The following is a 26,878-nucleotide window of genomic DNA, read 5'->3' as shown; positions in this document are numbered from 1 at the left end:
GAAGTCTTTCATTCAGAGGCTATTTGATGGAAAGAGGCTTCCACAAGAGTAAAACACGCCTGTAGTCTCTTCCTCCGCTGCGGGGCCGTTCTCTACCCTGCTCTAATTTCTTTCCTTTTTCTTTTTCTTTTGAAGATGGGAACCACCTCAGTTCTTTTCCAGTCCTCAGGTAGTTCTCCGGTGCTCCAGGACTTTTGAAAGATGTGGTACAGTGGTTCTCAGATGACATCTGCCAGCTCCTTTAAAACTCTGGGAAGTAATCCGTCAGGTCCCGGCGATTTATATTCATCAAGATCAGACGGGTGTTCTCTTACCATTCTTTTCTTTTCTTACTTTGACTTTTATTTCTAGTGTAGATATTTTTGGTAGGTTGGGCTTGTCCAAGAAGCGAGGACACGGACCAGGCCTCGAGAGGGACTCAGGGAAATCGTAGGGCAGAAATCTTAACTCCTCGCTCCCCAAATATACAACCGGACACCCAATTCAGCGCTCATTGTGAATGGGTCCTTCCTCAAGGTCTTTTCACTGGGACAACTTACACCGAGCTTAAAGTTCGGAGTGTGTGCTGGGGAAGAAGAGGGGAGAATAAATATATTTATTTATATATAAATACTGCAGACGGTCAATTTCTCAGCAGAGCAATACTTAGCACGGCTAACCCTGGGAACTTGCGCCTAAGGACGATTCTGCCTACGCTGACTCCTGCTGAAATGAGACGGGCGTCTTTCTTCTGAATAAAGAAGATCCGGCAGTAAAATCCCTGCCGGGCGCTGATTCTTCCCGTCGCCGTCGCCTCTGACGTCCATCTTTGCTGCTGCTTGAAGAAAGCAGGGGCGAGCTGAACTGTTAAAGTCTCCACTGACTTTAATTTAGATTTCCGGGGGATTAGCTCCTCTAAGCTAGAGAAATCGCAATTGCTAAAAAGCTGGAAAGTGAATGGAAATAAATTGAGGTTTAGCCCCAGAAAAGCTACCGTGCTGGTTGAAACTGAGATAAATCATCGCATTCATTTTCTGTGACTCCGTGAACTTTTAACTAGCTTCTTCAGCTTAGGTCGTCCAGCTACATGCAGCTTACTGTCGTCCCCATCCAACACCAATACACCTGCGCGCAGATGCACCCTTGAAGGACATCAGGTTTAGGAATGATGATTTAAATCTTTAGCTCAGTGTTTCTCAACCTTAACCAACTTCAAGATGTGTGGATGCTGATTGGGGAAATTCTGTTAGTTGAAGTCCACACATCTTAAAAGTTGCCAAGGTTGAGAAACACTAATTTACCTCTTCCAAGGTTTACAGTTTTTTTTCCCTCCTCCATCATTAAATTCAATATAGCCCATTGATATTGCTTCCCGTTTCTTTTTTTCTGACCGCACCTCTCACTACGGTTATGATGCTGTTTTATATGGTAACTTCTTGACCTGAACCTCGGAAAATTGTTTTGATTGGGATGGACAGAAATAAGTTTAAGAAGCCAATAAACAAATAATCCCGAACAAACATAGCTGGAAATGTAAATCAAATAGGGGAGAATGAGCTATTGGGTAGATATGACCCTCACTCAACCTAGAACGGACGGAAAATTATACCAGCATCAGCTCTGCTAATCCATTGCCTTTCTTGGCAGACGGTGTCCGGCTCTTGGCTTCTCTTCCACCAACAATGGAGAAAGCCGAACAGGTGTGAGACACCTTGAGGGTGTCCTTAGATGATTCTGAATGAGGGACGGAGGAACAAGACAACTTAAAAAGAGCCCTGCAGAAATGGATCTTGTCTCATTCGTGGATTGGAGACAATGCGCAAACAACTTCATGGAAGCGCTGCAATAACCACTACGACAAGGAAGTTTGCGCCTACAAAACCGGATCCACCTCGCCCCAACAGCCAGTCAGATAAACGTTTCAGTTTATTGCAATTGAATCATCTTCCTGGTTTTTGCATAGAAATGCAGCTTCCCACAGGAGTCATTCGCCGGGCCGTAAACAGTCCCATCAATCTGGAAGGTGTAATTGGCGGGTCTTAACAGCATTATTTATTAACCCTTTTGATTTATTTGTCGAATTTATAGAGCTTCCCATCTCAGCAGAAGTGACTCTGGACGCATGGCTCTATGCAAAAATAAAGTCAACAAACGGGGGAAACGGCGGTAGATTAACCTCCTCTCGCAATTAAATTGCCATCTTTTGACTCGGAGTTTTCCCCAATTGACCTATTACGCTGCTGTTCTTGGATTGAGGGCAAGGAAAGCACTAACGGCCCTAGTTTCAAGGCAAATTTAATAGGAATGTTGCCAATGGTTACAACATGATATTATATATGACACATGAGATCAACATCTCAAGATTATACTTTTCCAGCACGCTATCAAGATATATAACACGCACTATCCGGGTATGTAATTCCTCAGCAAGGCTGGCTGGGGAATTTTAGGAGTTGAAATTCACACATCTTAAAAGTTTCCAGCTTTCAGTGAATGTTGAAGGTTTCCACAGCGTTGGCCAAAACAAAACAAAATAAAAAAAAAACTCATTTGATCCAGCACGGCTTTGGCTTTCCAATATTTGCCTCTCCCCCCCCCCCCGCCCCCCCCGCCGCCGCCGATTAATGTTCAACGGCAGACTAGAGACTCAAACTTCCCTTCCTTTTTGCCCCTCGTCGTAGAATTACAGCGCTCACTTTGTTAAATGGCACCGCCAAGGGCTTCCCTCCATGGCCTCAGTGCATCGGAATCTGCGCCTGCGCATTTGGGTTCAGCTTGACGGCAAGGTCCTCAGGAAAAGCCCCCCCGCGCTTTTCTCTATATTTTGGCGAGTGCATAGTTTGCATGGCAGTTTTTAGTCAAAACGTTCCTTCAAGCCAGAGCTATAAAACCTTCTGACTTAAGAGAAAAGCTCCTTTGAGGGACCATGGATCCGTTTTTTCATCTTCCAAGGGCTGAGCCCTCATGGGGATTGTTTGATTTTGTTTTAGCTCTATTCTACTTTATTCATTAAACAGATTCTGCTTCTCTTGATAGGTGGTTGTATCTGCATAGAAGCTCTACTCCCCCCGCCCCCCCAAAAAAGTAAATTGATGTTATGTTTTCTGTCCTGATATTTAGGGAACCTTTTTGCAAAGAATCTCTGCATCCTAAGGAGGACTGCATCCACCAAGCATAAACTAAGCTTGCTTGATCTTCAAGGTAGTTGTGCTGTCCCAGCCAGTCTATGGGAATTGGTTAGTTACTAAGGAATTGTGAGCTGTCCCCTTAAGGGAATGCATCATGGTAAATGTAGTTAAAGGTATCCTGGGAAATGTAGTTCATGTCACGTGGCTAAATCTGTAATCCTGATTGGTCACTGAATTGACCCTTGGTGGGTTTAGGGAGTTTTCCTCATTCTTTGTCTAAACTCTCTACCTCATGGCATCTTCCTTCTATCGCTTTGAGATGGGTTAGGAGATAACCATCTTTCACGTACAAGGCAGATATACAAAGGATTGGTCATTAAAGAAGAACTTCATCACAAATGTGAGTTATGAAGATACCTGATGTACCAATAAATGAACTTTGTTATGGAAGCTTTGTTGAGTTATCTATCTGCATCTGCACAGCTATAAATCTACCTCTGTGCAAGAGACAGAACAGTGAAAGATGTTCATCTCGTAGCACTCGCTTCGCAACAAGTAGATGCAACCGCCTCAGTTGGCTAGCAGTCTCCCACAACCAGAGAAGCACAGGGATGAATCTCAACCACAGATTCTACACGTTAGTTACGCTACTGACGTACAACCTAAAATATGAGATTCCCTTCCCTCCAACAGCAAACCTTCCCCAACTGGTGTTGGAGATTCTCTTCCCAGCACCAGCAACTCTACTGCAGTGTCTCACGCCCTACTGGCCGAGCAACGTAGCCCACCAGTGCTCACACTAACTTCTCAACAAGTTGACCTGCAACCAATCACAACTGCCACACTCAATTCACAGGAAGCAGCATTCCTGCCACAACCGCAATACCAATCCGGCTCCCAGGCACCACAAGGTAGCCATGCCCAACCTACACAGCAGCGTGACCCTCGACCATTGTCCCCAGTATGGGAGGGTGACATCCTCCGTAAGTACTGGGAAGAAGACTACAACTCGTCGTTGACTTACAACCCGAACCCACCCTACGAAAATCCAGGGGAGAACCCTACATGTCAATACCTCCCCCAACTCAGCAAATGCTGAAGATTACTGGACAAACTTGGCTTTACAGAGTGGAAAGATAAATTTGCATGCCAACAGAGTTCGCAGATTTTCTGACAAGCCAGGCAGCAAATATCTAGTTTGGAAGAAACTTTCCTGCGCCCCATTCAGGCAGCATGCCTGAACCCTGATGAGATAATCGGACACTTGATAGCATGGCTAGGGCCACAGTCCTCCAACATGCCGAGGGCACTTATGACATTCCACTTTGACGATCCAGCCGCTGTCCTACAGTTATCATGGAAAAGGCTTGATTAACTGTATGATGCTCCCGAGGATGTAGAAGCAACGCTCCTAGATAGCCTCAACAATTTTCCTAAAATTCCTATCAACAAGCCTCGCTGAATCATAGACTTCGCTAATATACTTGTCCAGCTGAAAACGGCATAACGGGATCCCAACTTACACTCACCTGTCTCGATCACGTCAACACACAGAACAAAATTGTTCAAAAACTTCCGCAGGTGCTAATTGAAAAGTGGCTCCAGTTGACTGACACCTTCATGGCCAAGGGTCGCCACTGCTTTGTACCCTTCACACTTCTTGAAGAATTTGTCTCCCACCAAGCGACAGTGTGCAACACATACCGAGCCCGTGGACTCAGAGCGGTTAGTCCTCCCAATAACACAAGATACAACAGCAACCATATATCGCCCTCAGGCCCTATACATACTACCAGAGAAAGACCCTTCATGGTTGCCCATGACACTGAGATCGACTCCTCCTCCACACACAGTTGGGGAGAGACTTCATCCCATCCACACCAAGTTAGATCTCCCACTACAAGGAGAAACCAGTTTTGTCCTATGCACAACACTCGTCACTCGCTGAATAGCTGCACTGGGTTTACAGAGGAATCACTGTCCCAACGAAAAGAATTGCTAAGAGAGTACCAATACTGCTACAAGTGTTGTGAATCCAAACATTTGCCCAAATACTGCACAACCAAAGTGCAATGTCACATCTGCAAAAGTTACCAGCACCCGACCACGCTATATCCAGACTCCGAGCCGCCACCGCAGATACCTCGTAACCCTCCTTCGAACAAGGAGCCTCAACGTAACACAGAAGCATGCAGGGCTCCTCAGCAGGCTGACAAACTGCAACCAAAACCAAGCATGAGCGTCAACTGTACAGCACTGTGCACCGAGTCATCACACCCTCGTTCGTGTCTTCCCATCTGTTTAGCCAAAGTGTACCCTGAAGGACGCCCTGAAGCCGCCGTGAAAATGTACATGCGGATAGACACTCAAAGCACCTGCACCCTGGCCAGACCCACATTCTTCAACCTCTTTGAGGTGCAACAGGCCAAACTTCTCTTCACCGTATCAACGTGCCACGGACCAAGAAGCATGGCGGGGAGGAGAGCTACTGGACTTTGCATAGAGTCATTAGATGGAAGTACCCAATTCCCACTACCGCCCGGATTTGAATGCGATGGCATACTGAATGACCGCAGTCAGATCGCAACACCTGAGGTCATAAGTAGCATGCCTCACCTACAGCACCTTGCTCATCATTTTCCCGCTCTAGTTCCGGAGGCTGATATCCTACTCTTGCTGGGGAATAAGGCCCCATGCACCTTTCTCTTCTCCGAATCAGTCGGCGGCCCTGTAGACGGCCCAGTGGCCATCAAAACTCCACTAGGATGGGGGATCGTAGGAATTGTCAGTGATGATCGGATGCAGGCTCCAACCCAGGCAAATGCCTTAGCACCATCCATTCCAACAGCCTTCCAATGCCCTTTATCACCACCAAAAACAAGAATGACGTTTCAGCCCAAAAGGCCGCTGGCGATCAGTACACTTTTGCTAGGACACCCTAAACAGCCGCCAACAACCACCAGACTAAGATGCTCTACATGGGCATATGCCTCTGCAACGCCCTTTTCAACAGCTTCCTGACGCCCTTTGACACTGTGGAAGCAAGAGTACCGTTCCAACCCTAAAAGGCCACCAGAGGTGACCGCCAGACTTTCACATTTGTCGCCAAGAGTACCTGTACAGCCTAAAAGGCCGCCAGGGGTGACCAGCAGACTTGCACCAAGAGGCCGAACTTGAAGATTGAACTTCAAGCTTTGCATGTTTTGATTTGTTTGATGCTTTATTAATGTTTACTTTTTTCTTAGTTCTATAGCTAGCTGTTTATCTTAGTTATATAGTTATATGCTATTCAGTTAGTATTACTGCTTACTGCTTATTTTAGTTAATAGTTAATTTTTTTTCTCTTCTTTTAATAGTGGAATTTACAATTCCAGGCGGGGAGTGTGCTGTCCCAGCGAGTCTATGGGAATTGGTTAGTTACTAAGGAATTGTGAGCTGTCCCCTTAAGGGAATGCATCATGGTAAATGTAGTTAAAGGTATCCTGGGAAATGTAATTCATGTCACGTGGCTAAATCTGTAATCCTGATTGGTCACTGAATTGACCCTTGGTGGGTTTAGGGAGTTTTCCTCATTCTTTGTCTAAACTCTCTACCTCATGGCATCTTCCTTCTATCGCTACGAGATGCATTAGGAGATAACCATCTTTCACGTACAAGGCAGATATACAAAGGATTGGTCATTAAAGAAGAACTTCATCACAAATGTGAGTTATGAAGATACCTGATGTACCAATAAATGAACTTTATTATGGAAGCTTTGTTGAGTTATCTATCTGCATCTGCACAGCTATAAATCTACCTCTGTGCAAGAGACAGAACAGTAGTTCCCTAGGACTTCTCAACCCCAAACAATGCAGACAAGGATGAATAAAGATGGGTCAGATGATTTCAAAAAAAAACTTTTAAGAAAGATAGCTTTTAAGAAGAGACTGGGCAGCCATTTGTCTGAAATGCTATAAGGTCTTCTGCTTGCGCATGGTGTTGGACTAGAACAGGGGTCACCAACCTTTTGGACCTCAGGGACCACCACTCATAATTTTAAATCTCGGTGACCACTAATATGAATTTTGACTGACGGTAGCTTGCTGACGGTGGTGGGAAAGTCGATCCATATTGCAGAGCTGCAGTAGTCGCATGACTGGCCCTTTGGTCATCCTGGAGCAGCTGCTCCTCCATCTGGGTGCACCGGCCTGCCATGGACTGGAGGAGCTGCTCTGGGATGACCAAAGGGCTAGTCCTGTGACTATTGCAGCTCTGCAATATGGGACTCACTTTCCCACCAACGTCAGCAAGCCACCCCGGGGTGGATTTCCCTCCCCCACTGTTGGTCTTACCTTCCAGTTCCAGCTCACGTGGCTCTACTCAAGGTAAGGTTTGTGCTCATGCTCAGCCGAAGGGTGGGGGCCAGCGGGTGGGGTGGGCCATGTGGGCGGCGCAGCCTTGTGTTCCTGTGCAGCCTGGATTAATTGCTTTGGGGGAGTGCTTGGGGGGGACATTTCTCTGCAGACCACCAAAATTTTCTCATGGACCACCAGTGGTCCCTGGCCCACCAGTTGGTGATCACTGGTCTAGAAGACCTCCAAGGTCCCTTCCAACTCTGTTATTCTAGGAGTAGTTTGACATTATTAATCTCCCCATGGATAAATATGTACTAAAGCAGGGGTCCCCAACCACTGGTCCCCGGACCGGTACCAGTCCGTGGATCATTTTTTTACTGGGCCGCAAAGTTTGGCCACCGCCATCTTGTTTCGACGGCGCTTCTGGGTTTTCGGTTGGAAAGTGCTTCCGGGTTTTCAGTTGGAAAGCGGCGTTTGGGTGCTCGCGCCTTAGTTTCGTCGAAGGAGGGGGGCGGCTTCGAACGAAGAGCCGTCCCGATGGCGGTGGAGTCTCACGTTACTCAGGTACCCGTCCGTGGAAGAATAAATAATCGTGAAACCGGTCCCTGGTTCAAAAAAGGTTGGGGGCCACTGTACGAAAGGACAATACATAAATATGTAAGGGTTATGTGTGTAGGCCAATAGAGACAGCTTTCTTTGGAATAAGTGAAATGGGGAGGGAGGGGTGTTGCTGTAATGACAAGAATTATGCCAAAGAATCATTAGGGATGAAGAGAAGTTGGGGGGGGGATGGGAAAAGTATTATTCCTCAGACTCTTAAAGTGGTTGTCAAGAGATGTTGGAAGGGGAAACCATCTTGTATGTTATTCTGTAGAAATGCATGTTGTATGTTAAAACCTGAAAGTATCTTGGACAGGAATTTAAAAAGTGCTGCTCTGTTGCAGTTAATGATGGAAACTTCAAGCATGATTCATGCAGATTAATTTGCCAGTAGATATAATGACATTTCTTTATCAACCTGTATGACACCCAACACTCAGTATCTCTGGATAGATATCTATTATCAATCAATCATTTACCATCATTATCTCTCTCCAAGGGGCTGCATTAAAATATTATAAGTCATGCTTTCTAAGTATTATTCCATTGCATTGGTGCAGCACTTTTTGCAGTGTTAGATTACAAATTCAAGTCCAACACAAGGCCCCAAAAGGGAAATTTGATGCAGATAGGATCCTGAAGTACATATGCTCCAATAGGACTGCCTTGTCAAATGAATAATCCAAAATGATACAAATGTTTTTCATGAAATGAGATTTATTTATTCCATTTTTTCTTTCTCAAAACCTATATTGAAATATGCTGATTGCATTAAGATACCTAGTTTATTGAATTTTCTAGATGCTTAAAACCAGGTTTAAAAAAAAAACAAAGGAGACATTTTCAAGCATAAAAGATATGTGACTGAAATTTGTTGGATTTTAAAGTAGGAGACATTTCAAAATGGAAAATCTGTGGTTAGTTTGTTTCCATTCTGTGAAATGTTGTGGTTACCTAGATCAATCATTTTCAGTTGGGGTTTCATGAAACCCTAGAGATCTGTGAGAGGTCACTAGGGGTTCTGCAAGAGAGCATTATTGAGAAAAGACAGATAGGTCTTTTGACAGATAGATTAGATAGATTAACAGAGTCGGTAGGGACCTTGTAGGTCTTCTAGTCAAGCCCACCCCCCAAAGCAGGAGACCCTACACCATTTCTTACAAATGCCAGTCCAGTCTCTTCTTGAACTTTGCACACTATACAATAATAGTGTTTGTGAGCTGTAAATATAATAATTGTTTATTGTATAATAAGTTTTATAAGGGTTTGTTTATTTATCAAATTTGCATAGCTGCCCATCTCACAAAAATAGTTTTGGGTGACATATCACAATTACCCGAGATCTGATTTTATTTCCTCCCATTAAAAAGGTTGAGAAAGGCTAATCTAAGTTGAACACGTGGGTGTGTTGATAAATATTGTACCTATGCAGCAATTACTGTATTTTGCGCAGGTGTACTTGTCAAAACAGCAGGCTTCTTCAAGTACTTGAAACAGAAACATGAAATCTTACTGAAACTGGTTGAATGGCATTGGTTCAAAATCCAGCTCCTTCTGTTTAGTGCTCTAATGGCTCTTGGTGATTTTCCTTAATCCCACCCCTTTTCATCAAATCAGCTTGGTCATAACTTTTTTTTTTGCAAAACTTATTAATTTCTGGGAGAGAAATTTAAAACTCCTGGGCTTTCTATTTTTGATACTTTCTCCCAAGGCTTTGGGTCACCAGTGCTTTGTAAAACATTTTGAAAGAGGAAAGAGAGAATAAGAGGGTGTGGGAGGTGATTAAGGAGAATTTCTGAATCTTCACCTTTTGGCTGTCTCAAGTACTTGTCTGCCTTAAAGCTTAACACAATGCAATTAACGAACAACCAACCTCTACCCTTCCTGCCTTGTCTCATGACAAATGTGCTGGTAGTATGGCACTTTAAAAAAGGGGGAATTGTGTTTATGGAAGATGAAGAATTTAAAGAAAATAGAAGTGCAAAATACACATGAAATTATCTGAAAAATTGTTAGCTTCCATTGCAAATGTCTACAAATGTTCCTAAGTAGTAGAAATTACATCTGTCAAAATCTAGAGAAGCTAATGATGCTGTTATTTTTTAAAAACATTTGCAATTATTGCTCCTGCTGGAACAGAAAAATATATATATATATAGGAACTGGCAGCTGTGATTTCACATTGCTGCATATATATAATAAAATAATAGGTAACATAATCAATAGAATGGCACATAAAGATCAGCATAAGTGACACAAAGAAGTACATTGGTTTGTCATTCTCAGGACTAAGATTTACATACCATATTAAGAAAGCATGATTTGTTTGTAGCATAGCCCATTGTGTGAGTCCAGCCATTGTTGTTTTGTTAACTACAATTGACGGGGCTTTAAAATGACATCTAAATCCAGGTACTAGGAATTTTAGCTCCATCATTGCTGTTGAATACACTTTGAGAGCCTTAAAAGTTTTTTCCTTCCATGAGCACTGTATTTCCTAAGGTTCCAGGGGAGAAAAGGGAAATATAGCACAGTGATTAGCATTTTATTTATTGTTTAAACATGCCTGATTTTTTTGAGGGGGGTGTTCCTTTGAATTGGTATTGATTCCTGGCAACTGCCTTTCAGGGGGGTCGAGTTTGGGCAAGATTTCAGAAGTGGGTTTTTTCCCAGAGCTGTGAGTGGCCCAGGTCATCCAGCTGTACCTAAGGTGGAACTATAATTCACATTATCTAGATTTGTAGCCTGCTACCCTAACCACTACAGCAAACTGGCTCTCTCAGTGTACCTAACTGGCACAGCATACCAAAATAAAAATGCAACGAGCCTACGACTTGGCTAAATAAGGTTTGGATAATCCAAGTGTTTATGGAGATTCTAAATCATCAAGTCAAGGTTCTGAAGAAGCATCTTGAATGAGAAGCAAAACACTTTCGGGGGGGAAAACCAAGAAAGTCCAGTTGAATAAAAGCACCATTGAATAATCCAAGGCACATGGTTTCCCCATGTGCAATGAACAAAACAATACAAATTCTTTGCTACTTTATCACTTTGCCTGCCCAAAGCATTGTTGTCTTGCCCACTATAGAGATATCACATAGCTTCAGATAGCCATTCTCATCCTAATCACCCTAAGATTTTATTACTGCAAGGCTGTCCTTGAAAATCACTCACAAACTTCAATGAATTAGAATGCAGCAGTGCTGCAATGATAGTCATGGTTCAATATGCCAATATGACACCCTTGCTTCATGAGCTGCACTGATTGACACTATGTTTCTGGGTGCAACTGAAGGTGCTGATCATCTCATATAAAGCTACATGGCATTTATTTTATTTATTTATTTGATTTGTCAATCACTTACAAGATAATAGGTGTAAGTATAAACACGAGTAAGAATACAAGAAATAGGTACGAATAAATGGGGTCAAAAGGACAGGGATGGTAGGCATGATGGTGCACTTATGCACATCCCTTACAGACCTCTTAGGAATGGGGTGAGGTCAATAGTGGATAGTTTGAGGTTAAAGGAGTGGGGGTTAGAGAATTTAACAACAGAGTCAGGTAGTGCATTCCAGGCATTAACCACTCTGTTGCTGAAGTCGTACTTTCTGTAATCAAGTTTGGAGCGGTTTACATTGAGTTTGTATCTGTTGTGTGCTCTTGTATTGTTGTGGTTGAAGCTGAAGTAGTCATTGACTGGTAGGATATTGTAGCAGATAATTTTGTGTACTATGCTTAAGTCCAACCATAGGCGGTGTAGTTCAAGGTTCTCCAAGCCCAAAATCTCAAGCCTGGTGATAATAGGGTATTCTGTTAAAAGCAGAGAAGTGCAGTACTCTTCTTGTGAAATACTTCTGGACTCGCTCAATTGTATTAATGTCCGATATAGAGTGCAGATTCCAGACTGATGAGCTGTATTCAAGTATTGGTCTAGCAAAAGTTTTGTATGTTCTAGTTAGCAATTCAATATTTCCGGAGGAGAAGCTTCGTAAGATTAGATTTACAAGCTTTGGCGCTTAGGTCATTTGATACACCAAGGTCCTTGACAGAGTGAGGATCATCAACAAGGTCATATCCGCCTAGTTTGTATTTGGCGTACTGATTTTTTTTTACCAATGTGTAGGACAGAGCATTTGTTAGTTGAGATTTGGAGTTGCCAATTGTTTGACCATTCAAACAAATAATCAAGGTCGCTTTGAAGGACAATAGCATTGTCAGTGGAGTTGAATAGTTTTATGCCATCCGTGAAGAGGACGCAGTTGCTTATAAGGTGATCGCAAAGGTCATTTATATAGAGTATAAAGAGTGTGGGTCCTAGAACGCTGCCTTGGGGGACACTGCTGTTAACCGGAGCAGGGTTTGATATAGCGCTCCCTATTTTTACTATTTGTTGCCTGTTTGACAGGAATGCAGTAATCCACTTATGAAGGGAAATGCCATGAGTTTAGTTTTAATAGTAGTTTGTCATGTACCACTGAATCAAAGGCTTTGCAGAAGTCTATGTAAATTGTGTCTATAGCAGGAGTGTCAAACTCAAGGCCCGGGGGCCAGATCCGGCCCACGGGGTGATTAGATCTGGCCCGCAGGGCCACCCTGGAAATGGCGAAAGACTGGCTTGCGGTGCCTCTGCCAGCAAAAACAGAACTCGGGTGGGCTGCACACAGCCCTCTTGAGCTCTGTTTTCATTGGCAGAGGGTTACTTACAGGAGGCCGTTGCAGCCAAAAACAGAGCTCAGGAGCCTGTTTTCTCTGGCAGAGGGCTTGGGCCACCACAGGCACCCCTGACACGAGTGATGTTGAGCTGACCACACCCACTCTGGCCACGCCCACTCTGGCCCTCCAATCAATCCTGATGCGGCCTTCAATGAAATCGAGTTTGATACCCCTGGTCAATACCTTTACCCTGGCCAAGTAGAGTAGTCCATATGTTTTTGCAGTGTAGGAGTTGAAGATTGCAGGATAATTTTTTCCAAACATTTGAGGGACCACCTATCTCTCATGCTCTGCTGGTAAGTGCTGGCAGAGTTGGTATGCTCAGGGTTCCTTTATGAAATAGGAGCATGCATCAGGAGTCAGGTAGCACCCACCCTTTGGCATAGGATTTTCCCTGAAATCTATGTGGCTGCCATCCTGATGGTTTTTCTGTATGGTTTTGAAGATCTGATTATTCTGCCAGCCTTTGAGATGTATAGGGCACCTTGTAGATATGTTTTCTCTGTATAAAGCAGTCAGATCTTACATTGTGTTTCATTTTCTATTGTCTTTAAGGTTCATTATACGGCCAGCCATCCAGAATCAGTTTGCAGTCCAGCAGTGTCCAAGCTGAATTAAATAAATAGGTCTGGCAGCAGGATTAAGTGTCTGGACTGAAAGCTACAGCATGCACCTTATTGAATTCAGTCTCTCAGGTATACCAGTTACTTTAAAGTTGATGGAGTGATATTTCTAGCATTTTTTAATGCTGAACTATAACTTCAACTTGGATATTAAGGAGCTAGATCTGAAGCAAAGGAAAGTGGGAGTAAACTAGGTTTCTCTGCAATGCAGAAAAAAGGGAGTGAAAAAAGTAACTCGTGGTTTGCATCTTCCCACTGAGAATTCTTGCACCCATGATTGTTTTATATATAAATATATCTATTTAAGGTTGTATGGTTTCTAATAAAATAGCTTTTAAACTGTTACCAAGGGAGTGATTTACAGCTTGCTAAATTTATACAGGATTGTAGGACATGAACTTCCAAAGCACTCAAATATCCACATTTCATCCTAGCAGGAGTTCCTCTACCTATTTCCCAGTCATTTCCCTATTTTGCAGTGCAGAGCACACCTGAGAAGAAAGCCACTGTTCTCAGAGAATCCTAGGCATACCTTCAAATAGCCTTGTAAAATTTCAAAGATTACACTTCCATGCTTGTCTGAAAAGTGTACTGATTCAAGTTCTGTCGATTAATAGAAAATATTGCACAAAATACTTTAAGTCATTTCTGAGCAGGAGACTGAATATTGTAACATGCTACCCCTTTATGAAGGTAGTGTTTTCAAAGGAAAGGTGCCTACAAATGCAAAGAATATAATTTTCTTGCTGTGGGGAAAGCAAGTCCGACTGACTTCCCATCTTCTTTCTAGCACCTACATTTACTACAATGATGCCTGCAAGTTGGCTCTAAGGAACTGTTGCTATAAATACTTTGGACTTTATTAAGTATGCTGTTCTCAGTGCCTTCAATGACATTGGGACTGTACTGCTCCTGTACCACAGGTTTTAAGCATTTTTATTTGCAAGCAGGGCATGGAGAAGCCCAGGAACTTAGAATCAAGAAAACAACTTGGTTGCTTTTGGTTCTAAGTTCTCCCAGTTACAGATGATTTGTGAATATGCAAACTGCATATTCCTTTCTGCAAGACCTACATGGTGTGAAGAAGCTTAAGCCTAACTCTGATCTGTCACACAACATTTCTCACTTCTTTCTTATCTGAACTCCAGCCATTTACACCCTTCTCTGCCTTTAAATAATCTGAGCTTAATCTTTGTACGAATGTTGCTGCAAGCATTTAATCATGTACTCCAAAACATTTCTATCAACTTGAATATTGCCTTTATTCTTCCAGGCGTTGTGACCCAATTGTGCATATATTCTTAGGAATTACTCTTTGTTAGTTTTGATAAATGTGTTAGGGTTGTAGGAACCATTTTTAATCAGCATTCCAAAAATGACTTCTCACTTGCTTTCCAAAGGGTGCCTCATTAATGTTAAGAACTTGAATAGCACGCAGGAGGAAGTTGTCAGTTAAATTCTCTTATAATACTCTAAATCTCCCACATAAATAATTCATTATCATAGTAGGTAGTTGAAAGATTTCACTTCTAAGAACTTTTTCAAAGTGTGAGAACCCCAGAAGTCCATTCTCCCCACCCCCACCCCAATGTTTAACAACTTACTGTAGTAGAATGCAACTTTGGTGTGATAAAAGAGGAAAAGAATATATGCTGCTTCTAGAAATAATCACATTTTATCTTTGCAAATTTTAAAATTAGCGATATGCATTCTAGAGCTGAAAAATAATTCACAGCTTTCAAAGTACTAAATGCTGCTGCTGCTGCTGCTGCTATTTATTATGTTGATGCAATTTATCTACATGTGCTCTTTGCTAAATTTTTGTTTGGTGTACTGTTTTATCATGGAGGTTTGCATTAGATTCTTGCTTAAATCACATTCACGACGCCTTCTACCAATGTAAAGCAGAAGGTTGAAAAAAAACTTTGCCTTTTATCACTGTCTATGAAAATCACATGGTTTTACAACCCTTGCCTTTTGGGTTATACTTTAGTGTCTTTGCCTACCAATATATTTCCATTGTCCTGCTCTAAATGAAGCCAAAATGAACTTGGCTTCCGATTACTGGGTGGTAGAGAGGGAGGGGTGAGCAAAGTTTGGTAGTCTTGGAACAGTGGCAACCTACCAAATTAGATGATGTGGAAACAGGAAAGTCAGGGACCAAAACAGGGAAAGTGAGGCTTTAATTACAGGAAACAGCCAGGAAGTTTTAAAGTACTTAACATACCCGGAGGGCAATATACTGCCAAACCTTCACACATCTCTAGGATCTAGGGATGGTTTCAGATGTATTCTTTTTCAGGGGCTATTTAAGATTTAAGAAATATTCATAAAGGACAGTTTAAGAAAAGTAGGGTTTTTTTCCCTGCATCTATTAATGCATAGTGCAAACAGATGGCACCAGTGTTGCTGTTATTTTGGAAAAATAAACTCACAAACTCTGCTGCATAATAGTTAAAAGGCTTATTTGATGGAAAGATTATGCAAACGTAGATTGGGGGGAAATGTTGGGGGAGAAGAAAAGTCAGCTGGTTTGAAATAGCTTTCTGAGAGAAGCTTTTCTTTCACAAGGGTTTTAACCTTTAACAAATTTCTTATGTTATATTGCATGTTGTTTTATTGGTACTCCTATCTAGTAAATACCATTTGATGTGAGTCAAAAAATGGAAGAGTTGTGCAAAAAAAATATTATTCAAGATTTTCACTGAGAGAACCATTGAGTCAAAACTTCTGATTATTTTAATCATTGGCACATCATCCTGGAAGATTTGCATAAATATTTTGATTATATCGTTTGAATTAATACTCTGCAATATATCTGACCATCTTGGGAAAGATATTCAAGGCTCAATATGAAAGTGAAATTGTTACATAATCGAGCAACAAAAACAAAAACCAACTCCATGTTACTGCCTTCCAACAGCAGCAATTAGTTATAGCTGGAAAGGCAGTAATTCAGTTTGAACCAGAACAGCTTGCTGTCTACAAATTTTAGCCGGATTTTAATTTGGCCAAGAAGCGTAAGGAATAATACACATAATTATACTCAAATATAGCCATTTAGCTATATAAAACAATATTTTTCCTTTATTGGAAAATTGGAGTAGCATTAAGTGACCCAAAAGGGGGAAAAAAACATTTAAATAGAATACACAGCTGAACATTAGCAACAAAGGGATGATAGTAGGTGAAGAGTAGTGGAATACATTATAGTTAATAAATGATGGAACACAGTCCCAATAGCAGCAGTTAAGACTCTTAAGTTAAAATATGTAATCTCTAACACTTTCTAATTTTTTAAATATATAATTTAACAAATATGTAATACTTTTCTAGGCTGAATTGCAGGCATGAGGGAATGAGGTCTCTTAGCCAAATGAATAATTGTTCATTACATAATTTTAAATTGATTTATTTTGTTAATATGAAAAATAATTTCTCTTTATTGTGTTCTTTATAATGTAGGAACAACATAAAAATGTACAGGGGGTGGGTGGGTGGGTGGGTGGGGGAAGGAATTCCCAGAGAGTAGATATTTCTTTCACCCCAGTCATCAGACTTCATTCCCATCAACTAATCAAGAAAGTTTAGCTGGTTTCTTTGTAGCTGGGAGTTGATCTATTTATCTATAGTTTACAGACAAAGTGTGGTGGCAAGAGGAATTTAGATAATAACATGGAATGTACATATTAATACAAGTTCTAATACATTGCAATACAAACTCCAATATTGCCATGGCTAGATGATCTATATGTGATGGAAATTATAGTATGCATGGCATCACACTAAGAAGACTAGTATATGCCAGCTTCAGAATTTTGTACTTCTCTGGGAAGCTGGACTAAAGTTAATTTAGAATCTTAAAACAGTAACCAGGTAGGGAGAGGCAATTAGTTGCAGGAAGGATATGTGCTGGAGGAGTCTAATCCATGAACCAAACCCTCCTCCTATGTTTATGAATCATATAAAGGAAAGGTGGAGAGTTTGTAGTCCTTTTCAGCTCAAATCAGCTTTCAAAAATCCAGGGATAGGGATAGGAGCAAAGAGCAACCTTCCACATGCTATAGCTATTCAGCAGACCTGAGAACAAGAGCAGATAATTTGGATGGTACTTTTGACCAGTTTGCTGAAAACTAACAACTCTCTGTTCAAAAGCTACCCATTTCTGTGAAAAAGACCACATGGCAGAGGTGGTATCCAGCCAGTTCTGATAGGTTCTGGAGAACCGCTAGCGGAAATTTTGAGTAGTTCGGAGAACCGGTAAATACCACGTCTGACTGGCCCCGCCCCCATCTATTTTCTGCCTCCCGAGTCCCAGCTGATTGGCTGGGTCTTCTTTTGTTGCCCTGCACAGGAGAACAGAGCTGGAAAGCAGGTTAGTGGGGTGGGGTGGAAATGGAGATTTTACAGGTATCCTTCCCCTGCCACTCCCACCAAGCCACACCATGCCCACCAAGCCACATCCACAGAATCAGTAGTAAAAAAATTTGAATACCACCACTGCCACATGGTACTTATGAGGCATGAATTCAAGCCAACCCTGATAAGTTTTACATCACCTCTCACAAAGATGTGGAGAAGGCAATAACATCAGAGCTAAAAGAATATCTGAGAGAGAATCCTTAGCATATGGATACACTGGCCAGAAAGCATGTTTAAGAGCAGAGAGTCAATGAAGCACATTCAGGGTCTTCCTCTTCATTCATGAAAATGTGAATTAGAGTATCAGCTTGCACAAAATGGAATTTATTTGAAACACGTTTACTGGAAAATACAAAGAACTATACTGGTGCTCTAGGAGACATGAGCAATACCATGAGAGCAACAGAACAATTAAAAATGTGTAACTGTTCACAATTAGTAAGAACAAACGTGTATCAAAAAGTAATATTTAGAGAATTACAATGAATGAGTGGCATGAGAAGGATACAGTACACATACAGTCATAAATAATGTTGATCGAAGTATTCACAGCATATTTTCACAGAACCATATATTTAGTTAATATATTTCATGGTTGAAGGAATTTTTGCCAGTGTAGTTTGTCCAATATTTGCCTATTTGCTTGGGTTCCTAAAATATATTAAAAAGTTTTTAGTACATCAACAGATATTTCTTCTATTTAAACAACTTCACAGCCAATACATCAGAATATACATAAATAGTATTGCCAACAATTTAATAAGGCAGTTATCCAATAAAAATAAATAAATCAAGATTAATGTGATAAACCTTATTCTTGATACATCCATGCAGACTTCTGGTAATTGCTGCCTTGTTTCCAAGGTACTTGCCAATCAATCCTTTTGTGAGGTATTTAGAACCTTTCCAGATAACAACATCAGACTGATTGGGTTTTTACAGTTTTTTTTAATTGTTTAAGAGACATCCATTTTGGCTGCTTTCTTTGTTCCTGCTCTAAAGTAGTAATCTTTACCTTTTTTATTTCCAATACCTCTCTCAATTCACCCCAGTTCCTGAACCCATATCTGCCTTTCTATAATGTCTTACTCTTCTGTAATATTATTATTATTATTATTTTTCTTCCATACATCCTCCATTAACTGGTTAGATGTATGGAGGAGAATGTTGACTGGGTTAATGTAGAAGCAAAGCACTTTTTCCAGCATCTTGGATCCTTATCTAGCTAGCTATGGCCAGAGAGCAGACAGTGAATATTTACTTATTTAATTATTGCTACATTTATCTCTTGCCTTTACCCCAAAGGCAAAAGAGCATTTCCTCCTCTTATTTTTCCCCCCAACAGTAATTGGTTGGGGCTGAGCTTGGGCTGAGAAAGAGTAAGAGACTCGAAGTCACCCAGTGTGTTTCCAGGAATGAAGCGGAAGTTGGAAGTGGATTTCTCCATTTGTAGTCCAACCTTTTATCCACTATATAACCCTGGGCTCTCACAGATGTTAGCTCAGCTGCCAGTGGGTGATGTTTATTTATTTACCATCAATCATTATGTCCCCTACTCAAATACATGTAGACAGCAGGTAGACCTGCAGATATTTTCTTTGGTATCTATCAATCCCCCCTTGCTCCTTTTATTCTTAAAAAATAATTTTAAAATGGACTCAAATTTAAAATATTGCCTTTGGGCATTCTTTAAAAAAAATGTTTTAAGGAAGATGGATAGCTATTGCCCACTAACAGGTTTGAAAATGTGCCCACTGGTCAGGAACAAATAAGATGAGGTGATAGGAAGCATTTAAGGATGATACTAAAGTAGGAAGCCACTTTGCCTGTTTCCTATCTTCTAAATGGGTGTTATTTGATTAATGTCCAACAGGGCAGCCCTGAATTGACAAGCCCTGAGTAACTATTTATGAGAATATCCAGTACAGGTAGTCCTTGACTTACGACCATAATTGAGCCCAACATTTCTGTTGTTAAGTGAGAATTTTTTAAGTGAATTTCCCCATTTTATGACCTTTATTGCCATGGTTGTTAAGTGAATCACTGCATTGATAAGTTTGTAACATGGTTGTAAAGTGAATCTGGCTTCCCCATTGATTTTGTTTGTCAGAAGGTTGCAAAAGGGGATCACATGACCTTGGTAAACAACCATCATAAATACGAACCAGTTTCCGAGCATCTGAATTTTGATCACATGATCGTGGGGAATGCTACAAAGGTTGCAAGTGTGAAAAATGGTCATAAGTCACTTTTTTCAGTGCCGTTGTAACTTCGAACGGTCACTAAATGAACTGTTGTAACTCAAGGACTAGTTGCATATGCTTTCAAAATGTCAATGTGGCCACGAGTCTAGAAAAGTTGTCTCACTGGGAGCTCATAGGTGCTTCTGATAAGGCTGTGAATTACTATTAAATAATGAAAAATGGAAAAGAAATTAAAAAAGGAAAAAAAACGTACTATTACTGGATGGTAAAAGGCTACATCTTCCAAAGATAAAGGCATAGCAGTAATGCCCTTCTCACCAACAGCAGATGATTTCTCATCTTCAACCTGTTGGGCAAAATAAAACTGGAAACCAACAGCTGTATTAGTAATTATATCTTCAGTTATCATCCATTTATCATGGCGTCATGGTATAAAGTAGCTGACAAGAGATTTTGTGTTCCAGACATCCTGTTTTTACATAATGTTAGGCAGTCCTCAATTCACAAACACAACCGAGATCGGAATTTCTATCCTTCAGTGTGGTCATACAGCATGATGTCACATGATTGCATCGCTTCGCGATGGCAATCTTGACACTCCTGGCTGCCATTATTTCAAAAGTTCCACTGAGGACTTTTACTGAGGACCCATCCCAATTGAAGCCATTCTGGGCTTGATTCCTTCTCCAACTTCCCCCACTGACCTTTCTCCTTCCTGCCTCTGCCCTTGGGGCCATTCTGCACCTTTGCCCTGCAGGATGGCAAGCAACCTCACAACCACACAGACTTGGGGCTACTTGTCATATTGTGGCTTGGGGGCATCTTGGCATGTAACCCCAATTCCGGCTTGAATCCCAAGCCACAGCCCCAGCCACTTTTAACAACATGGCAAAAAGCCATAGTGCCCCAGGTAGGCCCAGCAGTGCCCTGCAAAGCTGCAACATCCTGAGAAACCTCAGCTTTGCCATCCTGGACTGTGAAGGCCTTTTCTGTCCTGCGCTTTACAGACCCAGCTGACCATCTTCTTGCTCCCACTCCTGATGAGGTCTATCTCCCTCTGCCCTTTGCAAGACAGCTATTGATCACGTGAGGCCATCTTTCCCAGGTCTCCTGAGGAAGCTGTCATGGATGACCTAGGGAAGAAAGCCTCGTGTGACCAGCAGTTGCCTCACAAAGGGCCACAGCAGGCATATTTGATCAGCAACAAGAGCAAGAAGATGGCAAAGGTCAGGTGGGCAAGAGAGGTGATGGGGTGAGGACCAAAAGGTCCTATATAGACAGGAGGAAAATAAGCAGGTAGGGGGAACTGTAGCTTTCCCGCAGTTATGAGCGAAGGTGGACTGCCAAACACCTGAATTTTGATCACCTGTAACTTCAAACGGTTGCTAAATAAATGATCATAAGTCAAAAACTACCTGTGCATTGCTTATACGTTCAAAAAGCTAAAGTCAATCAGTATAGAGTAAATAGATATCGGAGCAAACACAATAGCAAACTTTAGAATTTCCAGCTCCAAGTAAATGACAACTACTGGTCTCGTTATTCATTGTGTGGTTTACTCAAACCATTTCTAATTTAGAAATTATGATAGGTAATTTTGTTAGCTTCATAAAGAAATCACTAGTATCTGAAATCCAGCACCTTCATCAGCAATGATTCTCTAAAAACAGTAGATGGATATTTTTTGCATTGAGCTTTACAAATAAATTCTATAAAACGATTATTGAATTTTGCCTCTACCAAATTTTATGCTGGAGAATAGGAAGCATATCCACTTGGTCCATTAACAGTATGTGGCTAATCAGCAGCCTTAAAGACAAAAAAAAAACTTACGTTATGTTTCTCTTGCTTCAACAACTTTTTCTTTTCTTTTGGAATACTGAGCATTTTGGGAAAGTCTTTCTGATGCATTTCTTGCTGCTTTGCATGAATTAAACATGGAACTGTGTTTTCTTCTATTAGCATCTTATTGCATTTCAGTCTAGACTGTTCATGACCATTTGGAAACAAATACTCCATCTTGAAATCACAAAAACAAAGGTGTTTCTCCCCCCAAAAAAAGTCAGTTGAAACAATTTCACCCTATTAAATGTGAACTTGAATATTTAACACAGTAAATTTGATGCATATTTTAATTTATGTTGCAACAATTTTATTAGAAATCAGTGTTTTGATATTCTTTAGTCAATGGGTTTGTGCAATGATGAAAAATTTATGAATGCTAAATTTTTATTGCTAGTTTTCATTTTTATTGCTGTGTTCATCCAAAATATCATTCATAGGAAGATGCAAATCATGAAAAAGTATCATGTACAAAAATTAGATCAAGCAGCTTTAAAAACTCATAACAATATATACATCGTACTATTAACACATTGCTGTTAGAAATGTTATGTTTGCAGAAAAAGTGAATTTTTAGGGACACTTCTATGTCTGTCCAGTTTATTAATTGTTGCTAGTACTATGTTACAGGTTTGTTTCTTGGCATCTTTCAAAACTCACATACTTCAAGTCATAAATTTGACCCTTTACCAAACGTTCAAAATATTATTGGCATTGAAGTATAGACTATAACTGCCCACTATCCTGGAATAATGGATCACATTGTTGTGATTGGAAAATATACAGATAACCTCAAATTTAAATATACTGACTTCCAAAAAGCATGGCCAAAGACAGTCTATCTAGTGGGAGCTTTAGTTTGATGTCTTCATCAGAAATGAGTATTCTTAACTTTCTCTTAGCAGATAAATGGTTGACAGATGAGCTTTTGAACATTCAAAACCAAATTCTGAATATAAAATATCCCCATTAATACACTGCCATTTTATTTCTGGGAATGCTTTTCTAAATCATATTGTTATATTTGTTATATTTCAGTTAACATCAAAGACAACACAAACAAAAGTCATTGGGAAGCATGTATATTAATGATAATCTATAACAGAGGTGTCAAACTGGCGGCCCATGGACTGGATGCATCATACGGAAGTCACACCGATCCCAGGTCCGTGAATGGGAAAAACGTTGCAAAACATCATGTGACAACAACGTGACACCGCAAGTTTGACACCCATGATCTACAATATGGCCACAGGAAACATGTAAATGTACATCTTAACACAGAGAGAATAAGATTGATACTAACCAGATCATGGACACTTTGCCCTTTCCTGATATCTGAAAACTGACCACTTTGCTTTAGGAGCCTATTCCAACAGTAATCAAAAACAAAACAAATTAAGAATAGAAACAGCTAGTATCTCCTTAAAGGACAAGACACTTCCTAACTTCCTTCAGTAGCAATTCTTCCAGGAAAATAACGCCAGCAAATATTGCTGTCAGTACATTCGAAACTGGCCAAGAATCTCAGTGTCATCTGTATAAGGTACTTCTACACATTTTTTAAAAATAACTCTTTGGCATCATTTTTTTATATTAGAGAATCCTGAAAATATAATTAATGCAATGCAAAAAAAGTTTTAAAAATTCATTTCACCTTTTTAAAAAAAGAAATCTGATTATACTCTTGATAAGCCAAAGGGAGAAAATGTCACCTAAAACTTATGTATTACAAATGAAATAATCAGAATAATTATTGATTCCAGCACTGTTACAATGCTGTTTATAATTATTTTCATCTGTTCTTATTTTAAGACATTACTCACTTTCTCCAGTGTGAAATATTTTCTTATCTGAGAAGGATGTTTCAAATTGCCCTTTTCAATTCCCGTAGACATAATATTAAATATAGCTCGTATGATTAAATCAATATGTCATGTAATTTTTTCCTTCGGGTTCATGCAAAGAAAGCCAAACTCTCTAAAATGAGCCTCTCCATAACTATACTAATAAATAGTAGAATAAGTCAATTTATAATATGGTATATAGAAAACAAGTGTTGATGTGACATTACATACAAAAATAACTTAATGCTACCATTCATGTTGATTTCAAAGACCACAGTTCTTTTCTAAGCACGGTTTGGATATGTCAGATATGTTGTTAAAAAAAAACAAAGTTATATACATCAATAGTCAAATGTTTACTTTCTCCTACTCTCCAAAAGAATAAAATGTATACAAATGCCCCCCTTTGATAGTCTTGCAATTCAGCTTTCTTAAATTTGTTAGAGCCAATTTGTAGGTTGCTATATCCTCATTTATTGCAGTCACTGTCTGCTGAACACAGTGAGCCCCACATTCTGTGGACATAACAAGACACAAGTTCCTCTTCCTACCTTTGAAAGTACAGAAATATACTTCAGTAATTGGGTTACAGTGATCAACTTATCTTTGGTTCCAAGGTGGGGAAAAAGTCTGATGTTACTTGGCCAACTCTGACGGGGAAACATTTTAGACCAGAGCTAACCAGATGTGGTCCCAATGAATGCAATTAAGATATTTAAGTACTTTAATCCTGATTGTGTGTCACCAGGTTATTGTCTCTTAGTGACCACATAAAGTTCTCCAAGCAGCCCTTCAAGTCTTCCAATGATGCACCCAGGGCTACTGTAATTGTGTCTATCCACCTCATCATCTAAAAGTCTTCTAAAGGTTGGTAACAAACATTTGCAAAGCAAAATGAGTGTTGCTCTAATAATTACAATCCACATGTTATAACTCACCTCTTGGACAGTGCCATTTTAATAAGGGAAAAATAATACAAATGATTCAGACAATGAAGACACATTTCATGCTTCCTTCTTTTATCTGATTCCTTCTGTCAATAAAAAAATAATAATCAGATTTGCACTGGAAATCTGGAACCCTGGCTTTAATGCCATTTATTAAAGAAAAGAAAGGGCACTGGGAAGAAACTGACAGAGAATTTCAAACCATGTATGTATTCATTTTATTATCCTGATAACTGCTCAAACCCCATATACAATTTAGATATTTTTCCATAATTAGTGTGCAGTGCAGAAATTCAAATGAAAGCATCCCAATCCAGGTTCTACTGGAACATATCTTATGAATAAAAGTCCCTGCCTGCTCTATTGTCAAATTCACTGTTTGGAAGCTCTTTCTAACATTCCACTGAAATCTACCTTTCCCTAACTTACAAAAATTATTCCAGGTTTCCCACACTAGAATCAAAGACTCTATGATCAAAGGATCAATTTTCTTCCAGATGATGTCCTTTCAGTTACTACCTCTCTCACATTCCTAACCAGCACCATCATCTTTCCCAAGGACTACACATTTCTAGCTCTGTCAGTCTCTCTCCACAAGACTAGTCCCCTGGTTGTTTTCATTGGTCCAACTTGGTCCAATTTCCCTTAATTGTTCTTAAAGTATGGGGCTAATAACTACTAAAAATTGGGATCTGACCAGAGAAGACTAAAGTGGAACGATTACTTCCTATTATTTGTATTTATACTTAGAAATATAGAAAACTGACAGCAGAAAAAGACCTAGTGATCCATCAAGTCTGTCCTTTGAGGGTTTTTTGTATGTATGTATGTATGTGTGCATACACACACACACACACACACGATTATTTTTATTTATTCTATTTTTAATTTTTGTCAGATGAGTTCTGTACAAAAAGTACATTTCAAAAAGTCATATAATACTGCTAGCTCATCATCCATTTGTAATCAGCAACTATTCCAAGATCTTTTTCACAGTTACAGTTACTATTTCCAAGCCACTATTTCCCCATCTTATAGCTGTGCATTCAATATTATTATTTTTTTAAGTGAAGAAATATGCATATGTCTAAGTTCAGTTTCATCTTCATACTTTCATTCCATTTCTTTAACCTTATCAATATATTTTGAATATTATTTACATGTTCTAGCATGATCAGATTAAGTAACGACTAGTTCAATAAATTGAGAGAGGGTTTTTTATACATTAAATATATAAGGCTAATTTGTATGGGTTGTAATATCTCAATATGTTGGTTAATAGATTATCAAAACTTTCAGGAGTTCAGCTGAAATCTTACTTCAATTATTGATTAAGTGGAGAATCGGAAGGAAGCCAACTTTAGCTTCCATGTGCCCTGGGAGAGTAATAAAATATTGACTCTCCTTAAAGTACTGTAAGGAATATATGATGAGTAAATATTCTAAAGTAGCGTTTCAAGTACATGTCTTTCTTCCCTGCCTCCTCTTCTTTTCACTATTTTAACAAAAGGAAACTATGACAATCCTGTTCGAAGCATATTTACCATATCAGTGACCTACTAGAAAATTATGGTTTAAATAGATGCTAGTCAAAATATATAGATTTTATACCACAGCAAACATGTCCTTATGTAATATCTGTCAGGACTATTTCACATTATTATTGATCAAAACCTTTATAAAAAAAGGCATGTTATATATTTCATTAAACTAAGGAGAAAACAATCCATCTGATTCCACCACCTTCCAGGTTCTGCTCTGTCCTTGTTAATGTTAATTCTAAATACTATTGAATAAAAATGATCAGACCATCTGATAGAACTTTAAATAAAGAAAAATAAATGTGTTTTACTATTGTCTCTAGTGTCACTAATAAATGTAGTGTAAAAATCTATTCCTTCATACATTATGACTGATTCATCCAGACTCTATAATATTTTCAATTTTTGGTGCAACAAAAGCATAGGACGATGTTTTCATAACATTAAATATGATGGTGGACTGTTACTTTTGCGGCAGCAAATTTATTTGCTTTTCCTGTGCTATGTGGAAAAAGTGTTAATTTGAAAAAAAGCTTTAAAAATCCATGAAACAGATTTCAAAAGAACAGAAAAAGGCAGCCAATGTAAAGCAAGGTTTACAGCCCTAATAGGGAGATAACCAACAATCTCACTCTGCTGTGCATAATTGATTGGGAAGCTTGATTGTATCCTCCTGCAGCCTAAGGCCATA

The 26,878-nt window shown here is 39.9% G+C and overlaps 1 protein-coding gene across 1 annotated transcript in view; it reads right to left on the bottom strand.

Annotated features, from left to right (window-relative positions):
• Positions 1 to 18,116: 18,116 nt before the first annotated feature.
• The window catches only part of LOC113417046 (uncharacterized), a 58,410-nt gene continuing 49,648 nt past the window's right edge, over positions 18,117 to 26,878 (bottom strand). The window contains exons 12-16 of the mRNA XM_087970230.1: positions 24,638 to 24,732; positions 23,159 to 23,219; positions 21,844 to 22,056; positions 20,264 to 20,374; positions 18,117 to 18,457 (exon numbers count right to left, since the gene is read on the bottom strand). Of these exons, the coding sequence (XP_087826356.1) occupies positions 18,386 to 18,457; positions 20,264 to 20,374; positions 21,844 to 22,056; positions 23,159 to 23,219; positions 24,638 to 24,732 (552 nt within the window). The 3' untranslated portion in view covers positions 18,117 to 18,385. The remainder of the gene's footprint in view (positions 18,458 to 20,263; positions 20,375 to 21,843; positions 22,057 to 23,158; positions 23,220 to 24,637; positions 24,733 to 26,878) is intronic.

The sequence above is a fragment of the Notechis scutatus genome, chromosome 1 (genome assembly GCF_049901735.1).
Source record: "Notechis scutatus isolate UNSWTSFEM ecotype Mainland chromosome 1, rNotScu1.2, whole genome shotgun sequence".
In the NCBI taxonomy this organism is placed as follows: domain Eukaryota; kingdom Metazoa; phylum Chordata; class Lepidosauria; order Squamata; family Elapidae; genus Notechis; species Notechis scutatus.
The sequence above is the reverse complement of the archived record's forward strand: the minus strand, read 5'-3'. Positions and strand labels throughout refer to the sequence as shown.